This window comes from Pecten maximus, chromosome 15 (genome assembly GCF_902652985.1).
Source record: "Pecten maximus chromosome 15, xPecMax1.1, whole genome shotgun sequence".
NCBI classification, from domain to species: domain Eukaryota; kingdom Metazoa; phylum Mollusca; class Bivalvia; order Pectinida; family Pectinidae; genus Pecten; species Pecten maximus.
This window is the reverse complement of record NC_047029.1, coordinates 7,515,210-7,537,033: the sequence shown is the minus strand read 5'-3', so window position 1 is coordinate 7,537,033 and position 21,824 is coordinate 7,515,210. Positions and strand designations below refer to the sequence as shown.

The following is a 21,824-nucleotide window of genomic DNA, read 5'->3' as shown; positions in this document are numbered from 1 at the left end:
AATACATATGAGGATTGATGTATTTAGGTGTGAGGGTGGGTGTGTGTATGAGGGTGACTGTGTATGTATGGGAGATGTGAGGGTAGGGGTGTGTATGAGGGTGAGTGTGTATGTATGGGAGATGTGAGGGTGTGTATGAGGGTGAATGTGTATTTATAGGATGTGTGAGGGTGTCTGTCTGTATGTCTGATGATATGTGTTTGGGTATGAGGGTGTCTGTATGTCTGTTGGTATGTGTATGGGTATGAGGGTGTCTGTCTGTCTGTCTGATGGTATGTGTATGTGTATGAGGGTGTCTGTCTGTATGTCTGATGGTATGTGTTTGGGTATGAGGGTGTCTGTCTGTCTGTCTGTCTGATGGTATGTGTGTGGGTATGAGGGTGTCTGTCTGTCTAATGGTATATGTATGGGTAAGATGGTGTCTGTATGTCTGATGGTATGTGTATGGGTAATATGGTGTCTGTCTGTCTGTCTGATGGTATATGTATGGGTATGAGGGTGTCTGTCTGTCTGATGGTATGTGTATGGGTAAGATGGTGTCTGTCTGTCTGTCTGATGGTATGTGTATGGGTATGATGGTGTCTGTCTGTCTGTCTGATGGTATATGTATGGGTATGAGGGTGTCTGTCTGTCTGTCTGATGGTATGTGTATGGGTAGATGGTGTCTGTCTGTCTGTCTGATGGTATATGTATGGGTATGAGGGTGTCTGTCTGTCTGATGGTATGTGTATGGGTAAGATGGTGTCTGTCTGTCTGTCTGATGGTATGTGTATATGTATGAGGATGTCTGTCTGTCTGTCTGATGGTATGTGTATGGGTAAGATGGTGTCTGTCTGTCTGTCTGATGGTATGTGTATATGCATGAGGGTGTCTGTCTGTCTGATGGTATGTGTATGGGTATGAGGGTGTCTGTCTGTCTGTCTGTCTGTCTGTCTGTCTGATGGTATGTGTATAGGTATGATGGTGTCTGTCTGTATGTCTGATGGTATATGTATAGGTATGAGGGTGTCTGTCTGTATGTCTGATGGTATGTGTATGGGTAAGATGGTGTCTGTCTGTCTGTCTGATGGTATGTATATGGGTAAGATGGTGTCTGTCTGTCTGTCTGATGGTATATGTGTAGGTATGCGGGTGTCTGTCAGTATGTCTGATGGTATGTGTTTGGGTATGAGGGTGTCTGTCTGTCTGTCTGTCTGATGGTATGTGTGTGGGTATGAGGGCGTCTGTCTGTCTAATGGTATATGTATGGGTAAGATGGTGTCTGTATGTCTGATGGTATGTGTATGGGTAATATGGTGTCTGTCTGTCTGTCTGATGGTATATGTATGGGTATGAGGGTGTCTCTGTATGTCTGATGGTATATGTATAGGTATGAGGATGTCTGTCTGTCTGTCTGATGGTATGTGTATGGGTAAGATGGTGTCTGTCTGTCTGTCTGTCTGATGATATGTGTTTGGGTATGAGGGTGTCTGTATGTCTGTTGGTATGTGTATGGGTATGAGGCTGTCTGTCTGTCTGTCTGTCTGATGGTATGTGTATGTGTATGAGGGTGTCTGTCTGTATGTCTGATGGTATGTGTATGTGTATGAGGGTGTCTGTCTGTATGTCTGATGGTATGTGTATGGGTATGAGGCTGTCTGTCTGTATGTCTGTTGGTATGTGTATGGGTATGAGGCTGTCTGTCTGTCTGTCTGATGGTATGTGTATGTGTATGAGGGTGTCTGTCTGTATGTCTGATGGTATGTGTATGTGTATGAGGGTGTCTGTCTGTATGTCTGATGGTATGTGTATGGGTATGAGGGTGTCTGTCTGTCTGTCTGTCTGATGGTATATGTATAGGTATGAGGGTGTCTGTCTGTCTGTCTGTCTGATGGTATGTGTATGGGTAAGATGGTGTCTGTCTGTCTGTCTGATAGTATGTGTACGGGTATGAGGCTGTCTGTCTGTATGTCTGTTGGTATGTGTATGGGTATGAGGGTGTCTGTCTGTTTGTCTGATGGTATGTGTATGGGTATGAGGGTGTCTGTCTGCCTGTCTGATGGTATGTGTATGGGTATGAGGGTGTGTGTCTATCTGTTTAATGTGATGTGTACATGACCACAATGTGTTTTTGTATGTTTGTGATGTACTTCTTTTCTGAGCTGTTTAAATCAATCCTAAGCTGACAACTGCAGGCGGACGCAGTAATCTAGAGCTTCCGGAACCATCTTTTCAAACCGTTCAAAAACCACAAGGGTTAATAAACTTGTTTGAAATATTAAGTCTGAAGTCATGATAGCTACCCTAGATTGTTTGAATAAATTCACAAAACCATATGGCATGTCTTAATCATACAAAGATAAATAAACACCGGTTAACATGATTGTATGAACACAATAATACAGCACCATTGTTATACCCATGCTTTTCAGCTCATTGACATTACATATCAAATACATGTACACCTTTACCAGGTGTGCTGTATTGTACCAGTTGTAGCCGTCTGCACGCTGTTGATTTTTTTCATGCGCCAATAGTTTTGGGATAAGGATTATTTCATTTATTTTTATTTTGTATTGTATTACATGCACCATATAAACAATGCCAGACACAAACAATGCCCTTGAAATTGGATGAATACAAAAACAAATACAATAGATTAGAACAAAAATGATACATTATAATACTTCAAATAAATCCGGACTTGTAATAAAGGCATAAGCTTTTAGCTAAGTAATCAATATTCCATGTCCCCTTGGTGACGACGAAAGATACAGTGGAATAGTCAGTAGTTAAAGTGAAATAGTCAGCAGTTACAGTGAAATACTCAGTAGTTACAGTGGAATAGTCAGTAGTTACAGTGGAATAGTCAGTAGTTACAGTGAAATAGTCAGTAGTTACAGTGGAATAGTCAGTAGTTACAGTGGAATAGTCAGTAGTTACAGTGAAATAGTCAGTAGTTACAGTGGAGTAGTCAGTAGTTACAGTGAAATAGTCAGTAGTTACAGTGAAATAGTCAGTAGTTACAGTGGAATAGTCAGTAGTTACAGTGGAATAGTCAGTAGTTACAGTGAAATAGTCAGTAGTTACAGTGGAATAGTCAGTAGATACAGTGAAATAGTCAGTAGTTACAGTGGAATAGTCAGTAGATACAGTGAAATAGTCAGTAGTTACAGTGGAATAGTCAGTAGTTACAGTGGAATAGTCAGTAGTTACAGTGGAATAGTCAGTAGTTACAGTGGAATAGTCAGTAGTTACAGTGGAATAGTCAGTAGTTACAGTGGAATAGTCAGTAGTTACAGTGGAATAGTCAGTAGTTACAATGGAATAGTCAGTAGTTACAGTGGAATAGTCAGTAGTTACAGTGGAATAGTCAGCAGTTACAGTGGAATAGTCAGTAGTTACAGTGGAATAGTCAGTAGTTACAGTGAAATAGTCAGTAGTTACAGTGGAATAATCAGCAGTTACAGTGGAATAGTCAGTAGTTACAGTGGAATAGTCATTAGTTACAGTGGGATAGTCAGTAGTTACAGTGGAATAGTCAGTAGTTACAGTGGAATAGTCAGCAGTTACAGTGGAATAGTCAGTAGTTGCAGTGCAATAGTCAGAAGCTACAATGGAATAGTCAGTAGTTACAGTGGAATAGTCAGTAGTTACAGTGGCATAGTTGGAATAGTCAGCAGTTACAGTGGAATAGTCAGTAGTTACAGTGGAATAGTCAGAAGCTACAATGGAATAGTCAGTAGTTACTTTGGAATAGTCAGTTATTACAGTGGAATAGTCAGTAGTTACAGTGGAATAGTCAGTAGTTACAGTGGAATAGTCAGTAGTTACAGTGAAATAGTCAGTAGTTACAGTGGAATAGTCAGTAGTTACAGTGAAATATTCAGTAGTTACAGTGGAATAGTCAGTAGTTACTGTAGAATAGTCAGTAGTTACAGTGGAATAGTCAGTAGTTACAGTGGAATAGTCAGCAGCTACAGTGAAATAGTCAGTAGTTACAGTGGAATAGTCAGTAGCTACAGTGGAATAGTCAGTAGTTACAGTGGAATAGTCAGCAGCTACAGTGGAATAGTCAGTAGTTACAGTGGAATAGTCAGTAGTTACAGTGGAGTAGTCAGTAGTTACAGTGGAATAGTCAGTAGTTACAGTGAAATAGTCAGTAGTTACAGTGGAATAGTCAGTAGTTACAGTGGAATAGTCAGTAGTTACAGTGAAATAGTCAGTAGTTACAGTGAAATAGTCAGTAGTTACCGTGGAATAGTAAGTAGTTACAGTGGAATAGTCAGTAGTTACAGTGAAATAGTCAGTAGTTACAGTGGAATAGTCAGCACCTACAGTGGAATAATCAGCAGTTACAGTGGAATAGTCAGTAGTTACAGTGGAATAGTCAGTAGTTACAGTGGAATAGTCAGTAGTTACAGTGGAATAGTCGGTAGTTACAGTGGAATAGTCAGTAGTTACAGTGGAATAGTCAGCAGCTACAGTGGAATAGTCAGTAGTTACAGTGGAATAGTCAGTAGTTACAGTGGAATAGTCAGTAGTTACAGTGGAATAGTCAGCACCTACAGTGGAATAGTAAGTAGTTACTGTGGAATAGTCAGTAGTTACAGTGGCATAGTCAGTAGTTACAGTGGAATAGTCAGTAGTTACAGTGGAATAGTCAGAAGCTACAATGGAATAGTCAGTAGTTACAGTGGAATAGTCATTAGTTACAATGGAATAGTCAGTAGTTACAGTGGAATAGTCAGAAGCTACAGTGGAATAGTCAGTAGTTACAGTGGAATAGTCATTAGTTACAATGGAATAGTCAGTAGTTACAGTGGAATAGTCAGTATACTAGTTACAGTGGAATAGTCAGCACCTACAGTGGAATAGTCAGTAGTTACAATGGAATAGTCAGCAGCTACAGTGGAATAGTCAGTAGTTACAGTGGAAGAGTCATTAGTTACAATGGAATAGTCAGTAGTTACAGTGGAATAGTCAGTAGTTACAGTGGAATAGTCAGCAGTTACAGTGGAATAGTCAGTAGTTACAGTGGAATAGTCAGCAGTTACAGTGGAATAGTCAGTAGTTACAATGGAATAGTCAGTAGTTACAGTGGAATAGTCAGTAGTTACAATGGAATAGTCAGCAGTTACAGTGGAATAGTCAGCAGTTACAGTGGAATAGTCAGTAGTTACAGTGAAATAGTCAGTAGTTACAGTGGAATATTCAGCAGTTACGGTGGAATAGTCAGCAGTTACAGTGGAATAGTCAGTAGTTACAGTGGAATAGTCAGTAGTTACAATGAAATACTCAGTAGTTACAGTGGAATAGTCAGTAGTTACAATGAAATACTCAGTAGTTACAGTGGAATAGTCAGTAGTTACAGTGGAATAGTCAGAAGCTACAATGGAATAGTCAGTAGTTACAATGGAATAGTCATTAGTTACAGTGGAATAGTCATTAGTTACAGTGGAATAGTCATTAGTTACAGTGGAATAGTCAGTAGTTACAGTGAAATAGTCAGCAGCTACAGTGGAATAGTTAGAAGACAGTCCTGACTTGAATCCCTAACAACATTAATATTTACCTGTTGTTATCAGCTTTGAAAAAAACCCATTTAAGTTATCACTCAACTTAGGTATGGAGTGCATTCGTGATTCATTCCGTCAAATATCTCCGTCGCCTATAGGCGACGAAAGTTACTTTAATACCCCCTCCCTTTCTGCGCTTGTTCTTTTAAAGTCTCAGAACGGATGAAAAATAAAACAGGTTTTTGGAAAATTCGGATATGTATGAGATGTGTGTTTAACACCACAAGTTATGTCCGTACGGCAGCAACATCATCCCATCTCCTCCACCATCCCTACTAACCGATAATTCACACACACGTGACACGGGTATGGCTTTGTTCCACTACCTTATCTTGGTGTACCTTGTTTCTGACCCGAACTTTAAACATAAAGTAACTTTATTGCTATGACCTCGTTTGAGTCCTTTACACTGGTCTAGCTTGGGTGCACCCGTGTGGTATCATTAGCATGGTTGTAACACTTCTGTATTATATATGATATTTACTGAAGATAACCTGTGTCTGGGGGATCTACATATCATTGCTCTAGACGGATAACACCATATATGGTAAGTTTGATGTGGGTGAGTTGTAGATCCTGATCCCGAGGAGGTACTGCATGGTGTTAAATGATTCCTACAACTGACTTGTCATGATGAATAACCGATTTCTAATGAGTTATCGATCCTAATGAGTTAAATGTTTTCAGAGGTATGCGATATGCACAGTGGACTCCAAACCGGACTCCATCGGGATTTAATAATTTGGCCGGTTTGCAGAGAGCTCCTGATTATAGAGGTCCTGATTTTGCGAAAAAAGTAGTTATGTTAAAAATGTTATATGTTCTAGTGTATTAAAGAGTCGACTCATTTGTAATCATCCTTATTTTCATCCTACCTGGATTTATGCAGTAACCTCATTTGATATTAAAAGCGACATGTTCCCTGTATGGAATATGAAAAGGCTGTCTCACTTCACTAGACACAGCAGCGTAAATAGTAATCTGAGATGGCACAGATAAAATATGCAAATCATGCTCTATATATACATGTATATTCATGGAACATTGAAGTATTGTTCAAGCTCAATATAGGAACTACATATTGTATTTCGTAGCCTGACAGGTGATAGGGGACGGACAATTTTGTCGCTTTACTGAAATTTATTTAAAATCATATACCTGCTTCTTACTGCATAACTCAGCAGTCAAGGGTATTACCCTTTAACGAATATAGACGGGCTGTCATAACATAATATGTATATTAAGTTTTTGTTCTGTTTACAACATGACAAGCTTACAGGACCGTAACGGTTCGTGTAATGTGAGATGTAGAATCTGGGTTAACCACTGGTCTTTACTACACAGCCCCGGATTTACCACTGAAGTATTAAATTTGTAGTAGGCTGTTTCCCGTTTCTGCAATGTCACCATTTTGATTTAAATTTATCATATTTTTGCAACAAAATTTCACATATATAACACGTATGTAATAAGACATCGACAAAATGTTGGAAACTTTTGTAAATACTGATATCTTTGATAGATATATAAGCTAGCACAGACTAAATCAGATAGAAGGGAGGGAAAAGAAATGTATATTTAGAAGCAAAGAGAAAGAAAGACGTGAACAGAAAAAAGAAGACATATATATGTACAGATATACATTGATACAGAAATCAAAACTGAAATGGGTTTCCTCACCACAACGATATATCGAAGAAAGAGTTTAACGGTGCAGTAAATCGCAAAAATATCGGCTGTTCATGGCAGATATAAATGACATCAACGTATACGGGTTATCACGCCACGTTGTAGTGTTTGTAAATCTTCATTTAACATGAATATACTTTCACCCATATGTACGAGGAAACACACTCGGATGTCTTAGACGTATATGAAATTAAACTATAATTAGCTTAATCTTAATTAAAATATGATCTAACAAATAAACTTATTTCGCATGTTAAATATTAAATTAATTGGTGTCTAAATATACTTAAACTTCAGCATCCTTACTCTAATTTACACTGTAATACTCTCTATAATTTAAATCATCCTTACTCTAATGTACACTGTAATACTCTATAATTTACATCATCCTTACTCTAATGTACGCTGTAATACTCTCTATAATTTACATCATCCTTACTCTAATGTACGCTGTAATACTCTATAATTTAAATCATCCTTACTCTAATGTACACTGTAATACTCTATAATTTACATCATCTTTACTCTAATGTACACTGTAATACTCTCTATAATTTACATCATCTTTACTCTAATGTGCGCTGTAATACTCTCTATACTTTAAAGTCCTGTAAGTAGGCGTATCAACATTAGTACAAAGGAAATGCTTGTTTTCCTTGTGATTATCGGTCAGACATTCCTACATATTGTGTCCAATTCGTCCTACATTCTACCCATAAAGTATTCTTGTTTTGGGTGAATACACCCATGTCACACACATTTGGCCGTTCTAGATTCTGACCTTCACTATCAATTACATTAACAAAGTAGGAAAGTTTCTGGGACACTGATGCTTTATTTTTTCGGTGTTGTTATTTGATAAAGTCAGCGCGTTGTTCATTACAGAGGTTAATATATAGGACAAGTTGAAGAACAGACTATAAAGGAAAACCTAAACAGGCTAGCTACCATTGTACTGCTATTAGTTATCAGTGAAGTCTGCTACAATTATATTGGGTAAGTTAAATTCACAGCGTACGTTGTATATCACAATAGTATGTACATTGTATATCACGTGTTTGTACATTGTTTAAGACGTGTTTGTTTACATAGTATATCAACTGTATGTGTACATTGTATAACACCTGTATGTGTACATTGTATAACACGTGTTTGTGCACATTGTATATCACGTGTTTGTACATTGTATATCACAGGAGTTAAGAGTTGGTTCCTTGTATAACACATGTATGTGTACATTGTAAAACACCTAAATGCTTACATTATATAACACGTATTTGTGTACATTGTATAACACGTGTTTTTGTACATTGTATGACACGTATTTGTGTAGATTGTATGACACGTGTATGTGTACATTGTATAACATAGATTTGTGTATATTGTACCTTACATATCACCTGTATGGCATGATTCTATCTTAATTTAGTTCAGATGGATATAACCACTCTCATATCAGAAAAAAATCATTAAATGCACTGACATTTGTTACTGAATCATTGGACCACGAACCCGTCTGAAACTACCACATATGACGTCTTGTTGACAAACTTGTTTATTTCGATGTAAGTTTGATATTAATTATGTAAATGAAAAATTATGATAAATTAAACAAATTGATATAATTAAGTAAACATGTAAAAATACTTAGTATACCCTGTAAATAAAGTTTGAAAGCTCATTATAAAATCATGAAATTAAGATTTATGTTCCAGACCTCACCTTGAGTGCCTATGCCAGTAAACACTATTATAATACATTTGTACATTAATCCGAGATAGTTCTGAAAATGCATGCACATTTCCAAACATAGGTAATGAACATGTGTTTATACGGTTCAATATTTTCATATTCACGTGTATATATTATCTAATATATATAATGTTTCTATCATCAAACATCAACAATTTTTCAATCGCAAGGAACAATTTTAGATCGATATGTTTTAAATGAATAATTGAGAATGATGTAATTTCATCATTGTGATCTACACATCATATATATCCGTGATACAATAATTATATCCAACTATTGTCTAATTCTAGTATTATTGTCTGGATGTTAGTCTATAAATAGCTGGATTACATACCCTTTATGGCGATCACGTATACAGTTTACTTACAGAGGTGGACAAATCTAGACAATCAAACAATTATATTAGGGCTTGCACAAGTTAAATGATTTAGATAACTGGGCTCAGTTTTTCAAAAGGTGATTAGGCTAATAACATTTTAACAACATTTTTCAGATCCTAAAATAATAATTTCTGGTAGAACTAACTTGACAAAATTTAATGAAATTTTGTAATTCTTAATTCTCTTCCAACTGGCATAATTTAAAGACGACATACTCACAGGTTTTGAAACAAATGAAATTTTCACTTATCAAGTGATTAAGCTAATCACCTTTTGAACAACTGGGTCCTGGTAGATAACTGTTAATGTAATTAACATCTACGAAGCATTTTGTTCATAAGTGTCTAGTTTAAATTTACCTTTATTTCTTTTCACAGTTGAAAGATGACGTTATGGCCGTGTAGCAAAATTCTTACCATTTGAGTCTGATATACTATATATTATACCTATCCGCGATAAATAATCATAGAGATATCAGCAAAACAAGACGTCATGACGAAGGACAGATCTGATTTAAACGGAGTTAAGCGAGGGGGAGATGTTGCACTTAATGGTGATTCACATGGGAAATACACTGTAAACAAAGAGGATGAGGGGACCTACAATGGTATCCAGTCTCATCAACATGTCAACAGTGACAAGGAAGTACCTAATAGTGGAAGTTTGTCACGTGAACATAGACAAAGGAAGAATGGCTTAGAGAAACACGTCACCATTCCAGATGTAGAGTTTGAGAAAGAAAAGAAAAAAGAACCGAAAAAGGAAAAGGATGCTGGTGATGCAGCAACCATCGGGATTTTTGGGCTGGTAAGTTGAAATATAAATTGGACTATTATGTATTACCGTTTACAAAGTTAGAATGTTATTTAGTACGATATGCAAAGTTGGAATATGAATAATACCGTATACAAAGTCGCAATAACATAAGGTATAACAGGTGTTGGTACAAAAGGGTACACATTCCTAATTAATGTCCCGGATGAAATAACATGAGGTTCTATTCCTTATTTTGGAAATTATGTTATAGATTTTTGGAACAGATTCCGAATTATGAAATAAGGAAGGGACACATATTATAAATAAAATGTTCTTGCATATTTTGTCTTACACATCACAATTTGGGAAATGGTGAATAAGGACTGAGGTCAATGAGATTCGATATCGACCGACTTCCACAATTTTCCACGCATCAAGGCCTATGTTACTACCGTTTATATATCTAGGGATGGAGTGTTACCACTTAAATATGTGTGAAATATACGACAATGACCTTCATTCAAGGTTACAGTGGTCAGATATCTCAAATAAAGTCAAGGTCAGCTATTCCAATCAACATCAGGATAACATTTCCTTGGCATTCAAAATATGTATTTTAAAACGTATTTCCAGAGAATAAAATGTTATCTAATTTAATAGCATTGTTTGTTAACATGGGCAAATCACATCGTTTTTAATTTACTACAAACAACATGGAAATTTATTCGAGGGTAATTTACGCTTCATACGCAAAGGCCATTCGACCGCTTTGTGTTATTTTTGACAAATGCGTTATGGAACAGGTACAAAAGCGGCCATAACTACGCTTACAGTATACATGACTCAGATTCGGTTCTTTTTTACTTATGCAGATAGTATGTGGAATATATATGTGTATCCTCTACGGAGGCAGTGAGTGAATTATTTTGTAAGAAATGCATGGTATAACCCTTTGTAAGTTAAATAAACATTTGTGTTTGCTGCAGTTCCGCTACACGACATGTATGGACAAAGTGTTGCTATGTTTGGGGACGCTCTGTGGTGTCCTGGCCGGCATGGGTTTCCCACTAAACCTGTATATCTATGGGAGGGTAGCCAATGCTTTAATCTTAAACCAAATATTCAAATCTTTTATGTAAGTATAAAACACTATTTGTTTCCTTGTCTCTTCTATATCATACTGTGTACACATAGGACGCTTCGGCCGCCTTGAAGATACTTATAATTAGCATGTAAAGTAATATAATTTACCACTTAACACCTATTTAGATACATATCTATATCAATTATGACGATAATATTGAAATATTAAAATATACATATATGGATACTCATAAACATCCATTATGAAGATAATATTGAAATATTAATTCATGAATATGAGGATACTAATAAATATCCATTTTGACAATGATATTGAAATATTAACAAATTCAATATGGAATTATATGAACGTCCTAAATTACATACTATTATCTGCATGGAACTAAATATACATAAGAAAACATTACAACTGTGTATCTCTTGGTATCGAATACATTGTAGATCAAGTTTTAATGGAACGTTCCCGCCGGACAACGCTACTGCATCCAATGGAATGGCGTTTGGTGAACTGAAAGAATACGAGGAGATATTCAACATATTGCGAGGCGAAGCTGTCTGGTTCTGTCTGCTCGCCGTGGGAGTTTTTACTTTTATATTTCTGGCAGTAGTGTGCTATAGTGTAACAGCAGAACATCAGATCTACAGGATTCGTCAATTGTTTTTTCAGTCAATCCTGAGACAGGAAATCGGCTGGTTTGATACCCATGAGAGTGGAGAGTTGAGTTCAAGGTTCAACGAGTAGGTATAGGGTATTTTGTACTCGTTATTCTCCTTGTTATCTGACGCTGATTAGTATTGCTTTATGTCCCATTAACGCAATGGAGTCTTTCAAGGACGATATCTAAAGATTGTAGGTCCATCACCGATATGTTTATAGTGTAATCCCGCTGGAATGCCACATTTGGATACAGTAGCATGACACCTCACCCGGTCACATCATAAGGACAAAAACAAAAACAAAACAAAAACAAAACAAAAAGAACCGGTCCTTAGCAGAGAGTTGCAAGAAACCATTTTATAGACGTTCCTTATTCTTAACAAGGGAACAGAACGCTAGGGAGAATAAAAAGTAATTTAGAAAGAATAGAAATAAAAGGAAAGATTCCAAATTTATTCGCCTTTTACAAATCATGCAATGTAGGAACTTCCGTCGTCTTCGAAGTATCAATTCATCAAGACCTTAGCATCACTGACGTTTCCTAGAAACAGCTGTATGATGTCATTCTCAACTTGGCTATACTTTATCTGACTTTGAATTTACATACTTTTAATACAATATTGATGAAGGCTTTGCGTTCAATCATCTGGCCGAGACATACCAGAGTCTATAATAAAGATAATTTCTTCTCGCGCACAAGTGAGTCCATCCTTAATTGGCATTATCTGTTGATTAGACACTACACATACAAGCCAACCATTCCAGCTCTTTATTCTGTTTGCTTTTGTTTTTATTGATGGGTTGTCATTCTTCCCCATGATGTAATTCTGGTATTAAGTTTCAATGTTCATTAACTTCATATGACGCTTTTTGTTATAGGGACATACAATTGATAGCAGATGGAATCGGCGACAAATTTGCTACAATGCTCCAATGGTTCTCCTCGTTCTTTGCTGCATATATCATAGCATTTGTGTCTGGGTGGAAACTTGCTCTGTCAGCGGTCGGTTTCTGTCCACTTATCATGATAATTGCGGCGTGCACAGTAAGGGTATGTAGATATTAGAGTACACTAACTTGTTAATATTGTAGGAAGGGCATTACATCGTGTAGTGGTAATTTACTTAATCTTCTTTACACCTTCATGACATGGCAACCAAACATTCCATATTCTCTCTGTGATTTTGCCAGATTAACATCTGATAATTAGCACTGTGCCTGTCCATCCACTTTTAATTTGGGCAAAGCATTAACTAGATGTTGCATATTTTTTGTCTTTATATATTTTCTATATTCTCAAGTCTCAATTTTAACAAACTAAAGCCTCCTATTCGTCTGCAGCTAACGAGCTAAATCATCACATAACATAGTTCTCTAAGAATGCAAATCATCGAAATTAGAACGTTATTGAATACAGACTAACTTTAAATGTTCCAGCTTATGCGAAACTTAGCTAATGCAGAATCTAAGGCGTATTCCAAGGCAGGGGCGGTTGCAGAGGAGGCGCTAGGGGCTATCAGAACTGTTATGGCCTTTAACGGACAGAAGAAAGAGTGTGACAGGTAAGAACCTAACAAGACAAATCAGCGAATTACAGTCCCCTACTCAATGTTATACGCCAAGAACTCATGGATGACAAATAAATCCCGAGGGATAATACACTGATAAGTGGTGTCCTTTCATCATGAAATTGGATCTGATGACACCTATTCATTATCTTATTGCATTTGGTGGTATGAACTTAAGTAATATCAATAATTTTATACTGATGATTCAGATGTTAAAAAGAAAAATTCAAAGAGTCAACGTGACTAACTTTATCAATAATATCGTCCATTCTAGGGCGTAAAATCAACTTCCTTTTTAATAGACAATATAACTTATTTAAATTAGTATTTAACATATTTAAAAGTATTATGTTGATATCGATTCCTGAATTAGAAATATATGATATCGAATCCTGTAAATTGTATTTAAAAGAAAATATTACACCTTAAATGTGTATACAGATGATGTATCAGGATAATACTGTATGGAAACTGAATATCTGAAATATAACAAACATATATGGAAACAAGAATATGGTAGTTCTAAAGTTTGATTTTAATATTGTTCGAAGGTCACACAATGGGTTAAAGTGACCTACTTTTGGCACATGACACACTGCACCGTTTATGTGAACCCATGCCTCAGGTATGAAGTACTAGAGTAAAGAAGTGTAGGAGATAACGCGCTGACAACATTTTCTTTGATGTCACAGTAACATCAGTCATCTACCACGCTCAGTCTATTTCCTTGATGTCACAGTTACATCAGTCACCTATCCACGATCAGTCTATTTCCTTGATGTCATAGGTTCATCAGTTCTCTATCCACGCTCAGTCTAATTCCTTGATGTCATAGGTTCATCAGTTCTCTATCCACGCTCAGTCTAATTCCTTGATGTCATAGGTTCATCAGTTCTCTATCCACGCTCAGTCTAATTCCTTGATGTCACAGTTACATCAATCATCGATCCACGATCAGTCTAATGTTTTGATGTCACAGTTACATCCCAGACATACATCCTGTTTTTTTCTTACAGGTACAACAGTCACTTAACTACAGCCAGGTCTTCGTCTGTCAAGAAGGGCATCCTTGTAGGTCTCTGTAACGGCATTTTCTGGCTTTGTATGTATGGAGCTTTTGCTGTCGCCTTTTGGTATGGAGTCAAACTAATACAAGATCGAGAAAGTGGTTTTGATCCAGGAAGCACAGTCACGGTAATATTCTCATATACATTTGGATGTGATAACCATGTGGTGCAATATTTTTCTTTGCAGTTAGTATATAGGGAATCTCAGTTGAAATGTTATAAAGAATGGAGTGTTTATTAAAAAGATTAAGAAAGGTTTAACAATTGAACATTTGTTGATTGAAGGTGTTCATTGGGATAATAATTGGATCCATGTCCATGGGAAACGCCTTCCCTACTCTGGAGATAATTGGAAACGCCCGTGGAGCTGCACAAAAAGTATATCAGATCATCGAACTGACTTCAAAGATAGATTCATGTTCAACAGAAGGCAAGATACCAGAGAATTTTGAGGGCAACATTGAGTTAAGAGAAGTCGACTTTAGCTACCCCGCACGTCCTGATTCGCAGGTAATATAAATGTGATTTTATCTCATAATCGAACTGATATCAAGTGAATTCACCCATGTAGTATTTAGGCATATGTCACTAGCGTAATATACCCTGGAACACTTTTCTGTGGTTGTGCCAGTCAGAAATCCATTGTGACGGCATTTTACGAACATAACGTTTCTTCGTGAATTGTGAATGTCACAACAAAATGGCTCTCTCAGTATACAGGTAAATAGCCTTCATTTATTGCCAGCATCTTGCAGGAAAATGTCTTTCCCTTTCCGCCAACACCTCAGAGGAAAGTAACTTTTATTATCGACAAACATTTACATGAAAATAACTTTAATCATCGACAAACACTTACAGGAAAAAAACCTTTTACTTATTGCCAACAACTTACAGGAAAATACCTTTCATTTATCGCTAACATCCTACATGAAAATATCATTCCTTTATCGCCAACACCTCACATGAAGGTAACTTTTAATCATCGCCAAGACCTTACAGGAAAATAACCTTTACTCATCGCCAACACCTGACAGGAAAATACCTTTCACTTATTGCCAACAACTTACACGAAAATATCTTTTACTTATCTCCAACAACTTCCAGGAAAATACTTTTCACTTATCGCCAACATCTTACATTAAAATACCTTTCACTTATTGCCAACAACTTACACGAAAATAACTTTCACTTATCGCCAACAAATTACAGGATTTTTATAATGATGGCAGGTGCTGCGTGGGTTGACCTTAAAGGTCAGTGTGGGCCAGACAGCGGCATTGGTTGGATCTAGTGGATGTGGGAAAAGTACAGTAATACAATTGTTGCAGAGATTTTACGACACCCATGCAGGCCAGGTAGGCTGTAACAAACAGAAATGTTTTCCATTAATTCTGATAAATTAAGAAATCAAAACTTCGATGTATAACTTCGGTCTCTAGGATATGTCTTGTGGCCACTCTACTACGTATGGTGTATGTCATTCATAAAATCTTATTCCTTCCATTGTTGTAAGCAAGACGTTAGTTAGTCTATCTATGTGGTTATCATGTGTTGTTCCCTTCATTTAGGGTTTTGGTATGTTTTAATACTAATGCATAGTTGGCAATATTCGCGGAGATTTTAATTCCTCTATATCAGCGGCCATTAGTATGCAATGTAGCGAAAAGAAATAAAAAAAAAAAAAAAGAAATACCCAACGAATATATATTCCCTGAATCATAAAATTATAAAAAGCGAGTAGAATTGTTCGCCTGTTTACGACAGGAATATGTACAAGGCGGCGTTTCGCGAAATTTAATTTTCGCGAACTAGTTTCGCCTTGGACAAACGCGAAATATTTGTTCGCAAAATTGAACAACTATACAGTAACGACTATGTAGTTTTCATTGTGCCTACTTTGTGCGGGACATTGAGAGGTCATACTGGATCTACACCAGCCATCGCAATGATCTTTACCCAATTACTGTTTGTTCTATTTCTTTCTGTGCTGTGTGTTCTTTCGTTGGTGACTGCATGTATCATTACCGACTATGTCCTTTACAACCTGACTCATATGACCTTGACTGTTACTGGGATGTCCAGTGCCATACAAACAAGCTGTTGTGGTATGTTTTAAGGATTGGTGTATTGCAGGTGTTGCTGGATGGTAATGAGATAAACACACTAAACGTAAATTGGTTGCGGAGACAGATAGGCGTTGTCAGTCAGGAACCTGTACTATTTGCCACCACTGTTGCCGAGAACATCCGCTATGGGCGTGTCGAGGTCACCATGGAGGAAATTGTAACTGCTGCGCGAGAAGCCAACGCGCATGATTTTATATCTCAGTTTCCAGACGTAAGTACTCACAACAACTTTGTCATATTATGTATAGTCTAACTAAATTAGACAAAACAAAAGACACGCACGTTAGGTATCGGTATTAAAGTACCTCATGTTGTAGTTGGGTAACAACGAAGAACTAAGTCATTGAAGGTTATGTTTTCCCCTAAAACCAATAAGAACATATTAACATTCTCCCCGAATGTTTAGAATAGAGGAACAACAGTTTTGTTTTTGCGTTCAAATTTAAATGGAGTGATTAAATCACATTTATAAAAGTATCTTAGTTGATCTACCATGTCAACGAACAATATGCTACCACTTTTTTTATTCAAACATGAATTTTTATTTAAGTGATATTGTAGGTTTTGTTCTATATTTCACTACATCATGATTACATTACTTCAGGGTTACGAGACATTAGTCGGAGAAAGAGGTGCCCAGATGAGCGGAGGACAAAAGCAAAGAATAGCTATTGCTAGGGCCCTTGTCAGAAATCCGAAAATCTTACTTCTGGATGAGGCTACATCTGCCCTGGACAACGAGAGCGAATCTGTGGTACAGTCGGCCCTCGAGAAGGCCCAGGAAGGACGGACAACTATTGCTATTGCCCATCGTCTGTCGACCATCCGTAACGCTGATATTATCTATGGCATTCAGGACGGTGAGGTAGTCGAACAGGGAACACACTCTGAACTGATGGAGAATGATGGACTTTACAGTCATCTCGTTAATCAACAGGTAATACTGACAAGTGACGATTTAATACATTAAGTTCCAACAGAGAAAGCATTGTCACTGCCAATATCTTCATCTCTTAATAAATATATTGTATTTACATTCTGTGTGACAGTCTCCCATTACTCCTGTGTTAAACCAGATGGTATTGATCACCGTATAAATGCAGCCCAGATAACATGACGTCACTTCCGACAGCGTCAAAAAAATGTTTGGCAATGCGTTGCGGGTGAATCAAACCCAGCTAGGATTTCGACTTAGAACAATCGCGTAATTATGACGTCATTTTGGTGCTTTGTTGATCATAGTCACACCGAGGCTTTGTATTACACATCAATTTGAATGCAAACCAAGCACTACAATGAAATCGATTTCAGATGTGCCGTTCTTTCAATTGAACAAACAGGAGAATAGCTGAACTTAAACCCCAAATTTAGCAAAGAGAAAGTGAAGTTTAACGTATCTTAATGTAAATATAACAATTAAAATACAATCTACCAAGCATTTAATTGTTAAAGGTATGCGACTGTAGTCCTCAAAACATTTGTCAGATAATGTACAGAAGTGGGACACGTATATACCGCCTTTGAATACAGGTCTCTTCAAGCCCAAGGTGGAATGATGAAATGTATATAAAGAGTATGATATTATCAAAGCCGTAATAGCGGACGTAAAACCCGTTAAATTTATAAATCAATAATAATGCTGTAAACGTACATATTTTAGCGATTATATTATTTTAGCGATTTCCGCCCTGGAAGACTTTCGCTAAATTTCAATTGCGGTAATAGTAAGTCATGTGCAGTGGTTATCATTTTTGGTGTGCTAATTAATCATCTCGCTAATCTGTTTTAAGTTGGTTTTGCGCTAAAATTGAGCACGCCAAAAAATTTACCTTTACAGTATGTACAACAATATCACTGCAAACCGAACTTAACAGATGCCGTGTATTAGCTGCAAGTTGCCAACCTTGCTTTATTTGTGACTTTCTCTAATCCCTGATATCAGCTTATGTCTCATTATTTGATATATTCCTTATTTCATTCTAAATTCAAATTAACATTTTGTTTCAGAATCACCAGCTGGACGTCACTGAAGACGGTATGTGACTCAGACAGATCTGATCAAAATAAGATGTGTTTTGTTTATTTCACAATGTCCTTGTATTTGTTCCGTGTGTGGTTTTCTTTGTTATATTGTTGTATGTGAATCACAACAAAAATGGCGATAACAATTCTGAACAACTTTCAGTATAATTATAATGCAAGGTGGACTTAAGTCCACCGATAATATTACTATCGATGTGTCCAAATATATGCATTATTGATTGTGAATATATTTGACCTTGAACTACAAGTATGATTATAAAGGGGTTATAGTTCTAATTTGGAAAATTCCATGTAGGTCATTATGAGTTGTCGTTCTTTTCTCCTTGTCCATTTTAAATTGATGAGAGATATATGCACAGTTTTTTTTGTCCGTTTCGGTAATCACATTATTTGAAAACAACCACAATACAACAAACTACTTTAAAACGTAAAATGGAAAAATGAAAAATTATCAGATCATTTCTTTCCCAAATTCAGTGGCTGATGAGCTGGAGCATGAAATGTTTGATGAAGATGATAATGTGGATGGTACAAAGTCCTCATCAAATATCATCATTCCATCAACTGATCGTAAAAGAACGACATCGGTATTAAGTCAAGGAAGTGACAAGAAACAAAACAAGGTAGGTAGGCCACTAAAATATTTACACGTGATTTACAGGGTAGGCTGGCCACTAAAATATGAACACGTGATTTACAGTGTAGGTTGGCTACAAGAATATTTACACGTGATTTACAAGATAGGTGGTCACTAAAATATTTACACGTGATTTACAGGGTAGTTTGGCCACTAAGATATTTACACGTGATTTACAGGGTAGTTTGGCCACTAAGATATTTGCACGTGATTTACAGGGTAGTTTGGCCACTAAGATATTTACACGTGATTTACAGGGTAGTTTGGTCACTAAGATATTTACACGTGATTTACAGGGTAGTTTGGCCACTAAGATATTTACACGTGATTTACAGGGTAGTTTGGCCACTAAAATATTTACACGTGATTTACAGGGTAGTGTGGCCATTAAGATATTTACACGTGATTTACAGGGTAGTGTGGCCATTAAGATATCTGCACGTGATTTACAGGGTAGGTTGGCCAATAAAATGCAAGAGCTAAACCCATTATGGTAGGCCATATATACCAGTTCATTTTATTCTAATACAAATTTCCATGTTACATATTTAGAATGAAGAGGAGGAGGAGAATGAAGATGATGATGCTGCAAATGTGTCCCTCATAAAAATATTGCGTATGAACTCTCCAGAATGGTGCCTTATCGTTTGTGCCTGTATATGCTCCACCCTAGCTGGTAGTATACAGCCTGCATTTGCCATTGTCTTTTCAGAGTTTCTTAATGTAAGTGCATAATACTTCCAGACAGATGAACTTCACTTTCATTTATCTACGAGAGCTGATTGATATGTTGTGAGCCTCATATTGACGGATTTGAGTTTTGCCGGACATATTGTATTATTTTTCAACATAATCCCCTTAAGTATCTATACACTTCTGCGAGCGGTGTTTAATGGCCTCAATGTCACTCTTATAGAAATACTTTTCTTGGCCACTCAAAATGTCATCCACGTTATGTATGACGTCATCATCGGACTGAAAGTGGGTGCCTGAAATAGCTCTTTTCAATTTTGGAAATAGATGAAAGTGTGATGGAGCGAAATCAGGTGAATAAGGCGGATGCTCAATCAATTTAAAGCCACAATCGTGAATGACAGCCATGGCAATGAAAGACTTGGGAACAGCAGCATTGTCCTGATGGAATAACACGCCCGTAACTGCGTGTATATTGGATCACTGCCCTTTCACCGATTTTGTCCGTTTTAGAAAAGCCGCTTGTCTTGTTTAATATTGTTGATATAAACTAACCAAATGAGGCCAGTCTTTGGGTACATGGCCCTATATAGTATGAGGATAGTAGGACTTAAAAAAGAACATACTTGAATACCTCCTTTAATACGAGGCTCACAACATAACAATCAGTCCCCGTACATCGATGTTGTTAATGTTATCAAATGAAATACAGCACAGTACATTATATTGGGTTAGACAGGAAATAGTCTTTATTCGTTAGGTTAGGCAGGAAATCGTCCATAGTCACTGGGTAAGACAGGGAAAGTCCATATGAATTCATTCATTTTGAAAGGCAGGGAATAGTCCATACTCATTCATTGGGTAAGGCAGGAAATAGTCCATACTCATTTATTGGGTAAGACAGGAAATAGTTCATACTCATTTATTGGGTAAGGCAGGAAATAGTTCATACTCATTTATTGGGTAAGGCAGGAAAGGTCAATACTCATTTATTGAGTAAGGCAGGAAAGGTCCATACTAATTCAGTATGTTAGGCAAGAAAGGTCCATACTCATTCATTGGATAAGGCAGAAGAAGTTCATACTCATTCATTGGATAAGACAGGAGAAGACCATACTCATTCATACGGTTAAGCAGGAAATAGCAAATATTTATTGTGTTAGGCATCAGACCGGAAATCTCACACGTACTGCACATTTCAGGTATTTGCGTATGCATGAGTACCAAAAGAATGGGTTTTTTTTTTCTGAAAACAGCTTTCGTACATCAAGCAAGGCTATAGAGTACTGAATTGTATGGTGTCAGAAAGTCAAAGCGTAATAAACTTATATTTGTGTAAAAGAACAAATTACATGTAAGTTGATTTTATACGTTTTAATCATTTTGACCATTGAGACTAAGACATTTGTTTTTGAAACTTGCTTTAGGTTTTCACGATGCCAGCGGAGGACCAGACAGACCAGTCTATCCTGTTGGTAATCATCGTGATGGCAATCGCCGTCGGCAACTCTGTGTTACGTGTTGGAATGGTAAGCGACTACCTAAATAACCGCTCCATTACACAGACGTACTATCGCATACCCACAACAAACACACTCAGTCTTTAATGGTACATTGGACCAGACACCATAACGCTAATGATTATCTCATTGTACGTACAGACTCCAAAGGTTGACACTACTCTACTATTTGTATCGTTTTAGTATTGATTGTAATACTGTTTATGTTTTATAACCTGGTCCAACTTTCACCAACATAAGGAAATCCCTCAAACTTAAAAAAAAAACCCA

The 21,824-nt window shown here is 36.9% G+C and overlaps 1 protein-coding gene across 1 annotated transcript in view; it reads left to right on the top strand.

The window, feature by feature from the left end:
* The first annotated feature begins 8,033 nt into the window (after nucleotides 1-8,033).
* The window catches only part of LOC117344034 (ATP-dependent translocase ABCB1-like), a 33,217-nt gene continuing 19,426 nt past the window's right edge, over nucleotides 8,034-21,824 (top strand). The window contains exons 1-15 of the mRNA XM_033906632.1: nucleotides 8,034-8,243; nucleotides 9,760-10,189; nucleotides 11,125-11,273; nucleotides 11,684-11,980; nucleotides 12,780-12,951; nucleotides 13,338-13,462; nucleotides 14,485-14,662; nucleotides 14,821-15,045; nucleotides 15,765-15,890; nucleotides 16,669-16,872; nucleotides 17,266-17,598; nucleotides 18,669-18,696; nucleotides 19,182-19,327; nucleotides 19,894-20,064; nucleotides 21,462-21,563. Coding sequence (XP_033762523.1) covers nucleotides 9,875-10,189; nucleotides 11,125-11,273; nucleotides 11,684-11,980; nucleotides 12,780-12,951; nucleotides 13,338-13,462; nucleotides 14,485-14,662; nucleotides 14,821-15,045; nucleotides 15,765-15,890; nucleotides 16,669-16,872; nucleotides 17,266-17,598; nucleotides 18,669-18,696; nucleotides 19,182-19,327; nucleotides 19,894-20,064; nucleotides 21,462-21,563 — 2,571 coding nt within the window. The 5' untranslated portion in view covers nucleotides 8,034-8,243; nucleotides 9,760-9,874. The remainder of the gene's footprint in view (nucleotides 8,244-9,759; nucleotides 10,190-11,124; nucleotides 11,274-11,683; nucleotides 11,981-12,779; nucleotides 12,952-13,337; nucleotides 13,463-14,484; nucleotides 14,663-14,820; nucleotides 15,046-15,764; nucleotides 15,891-16,668; nucleotides 16,873-17,265; nucleotides 17,599-18,668; nucleotides 18,697-19,181; nucleotides 19,328-19,893; nucleotides 20,065-21,461; nucleotides 21,564-21,824) is intronic.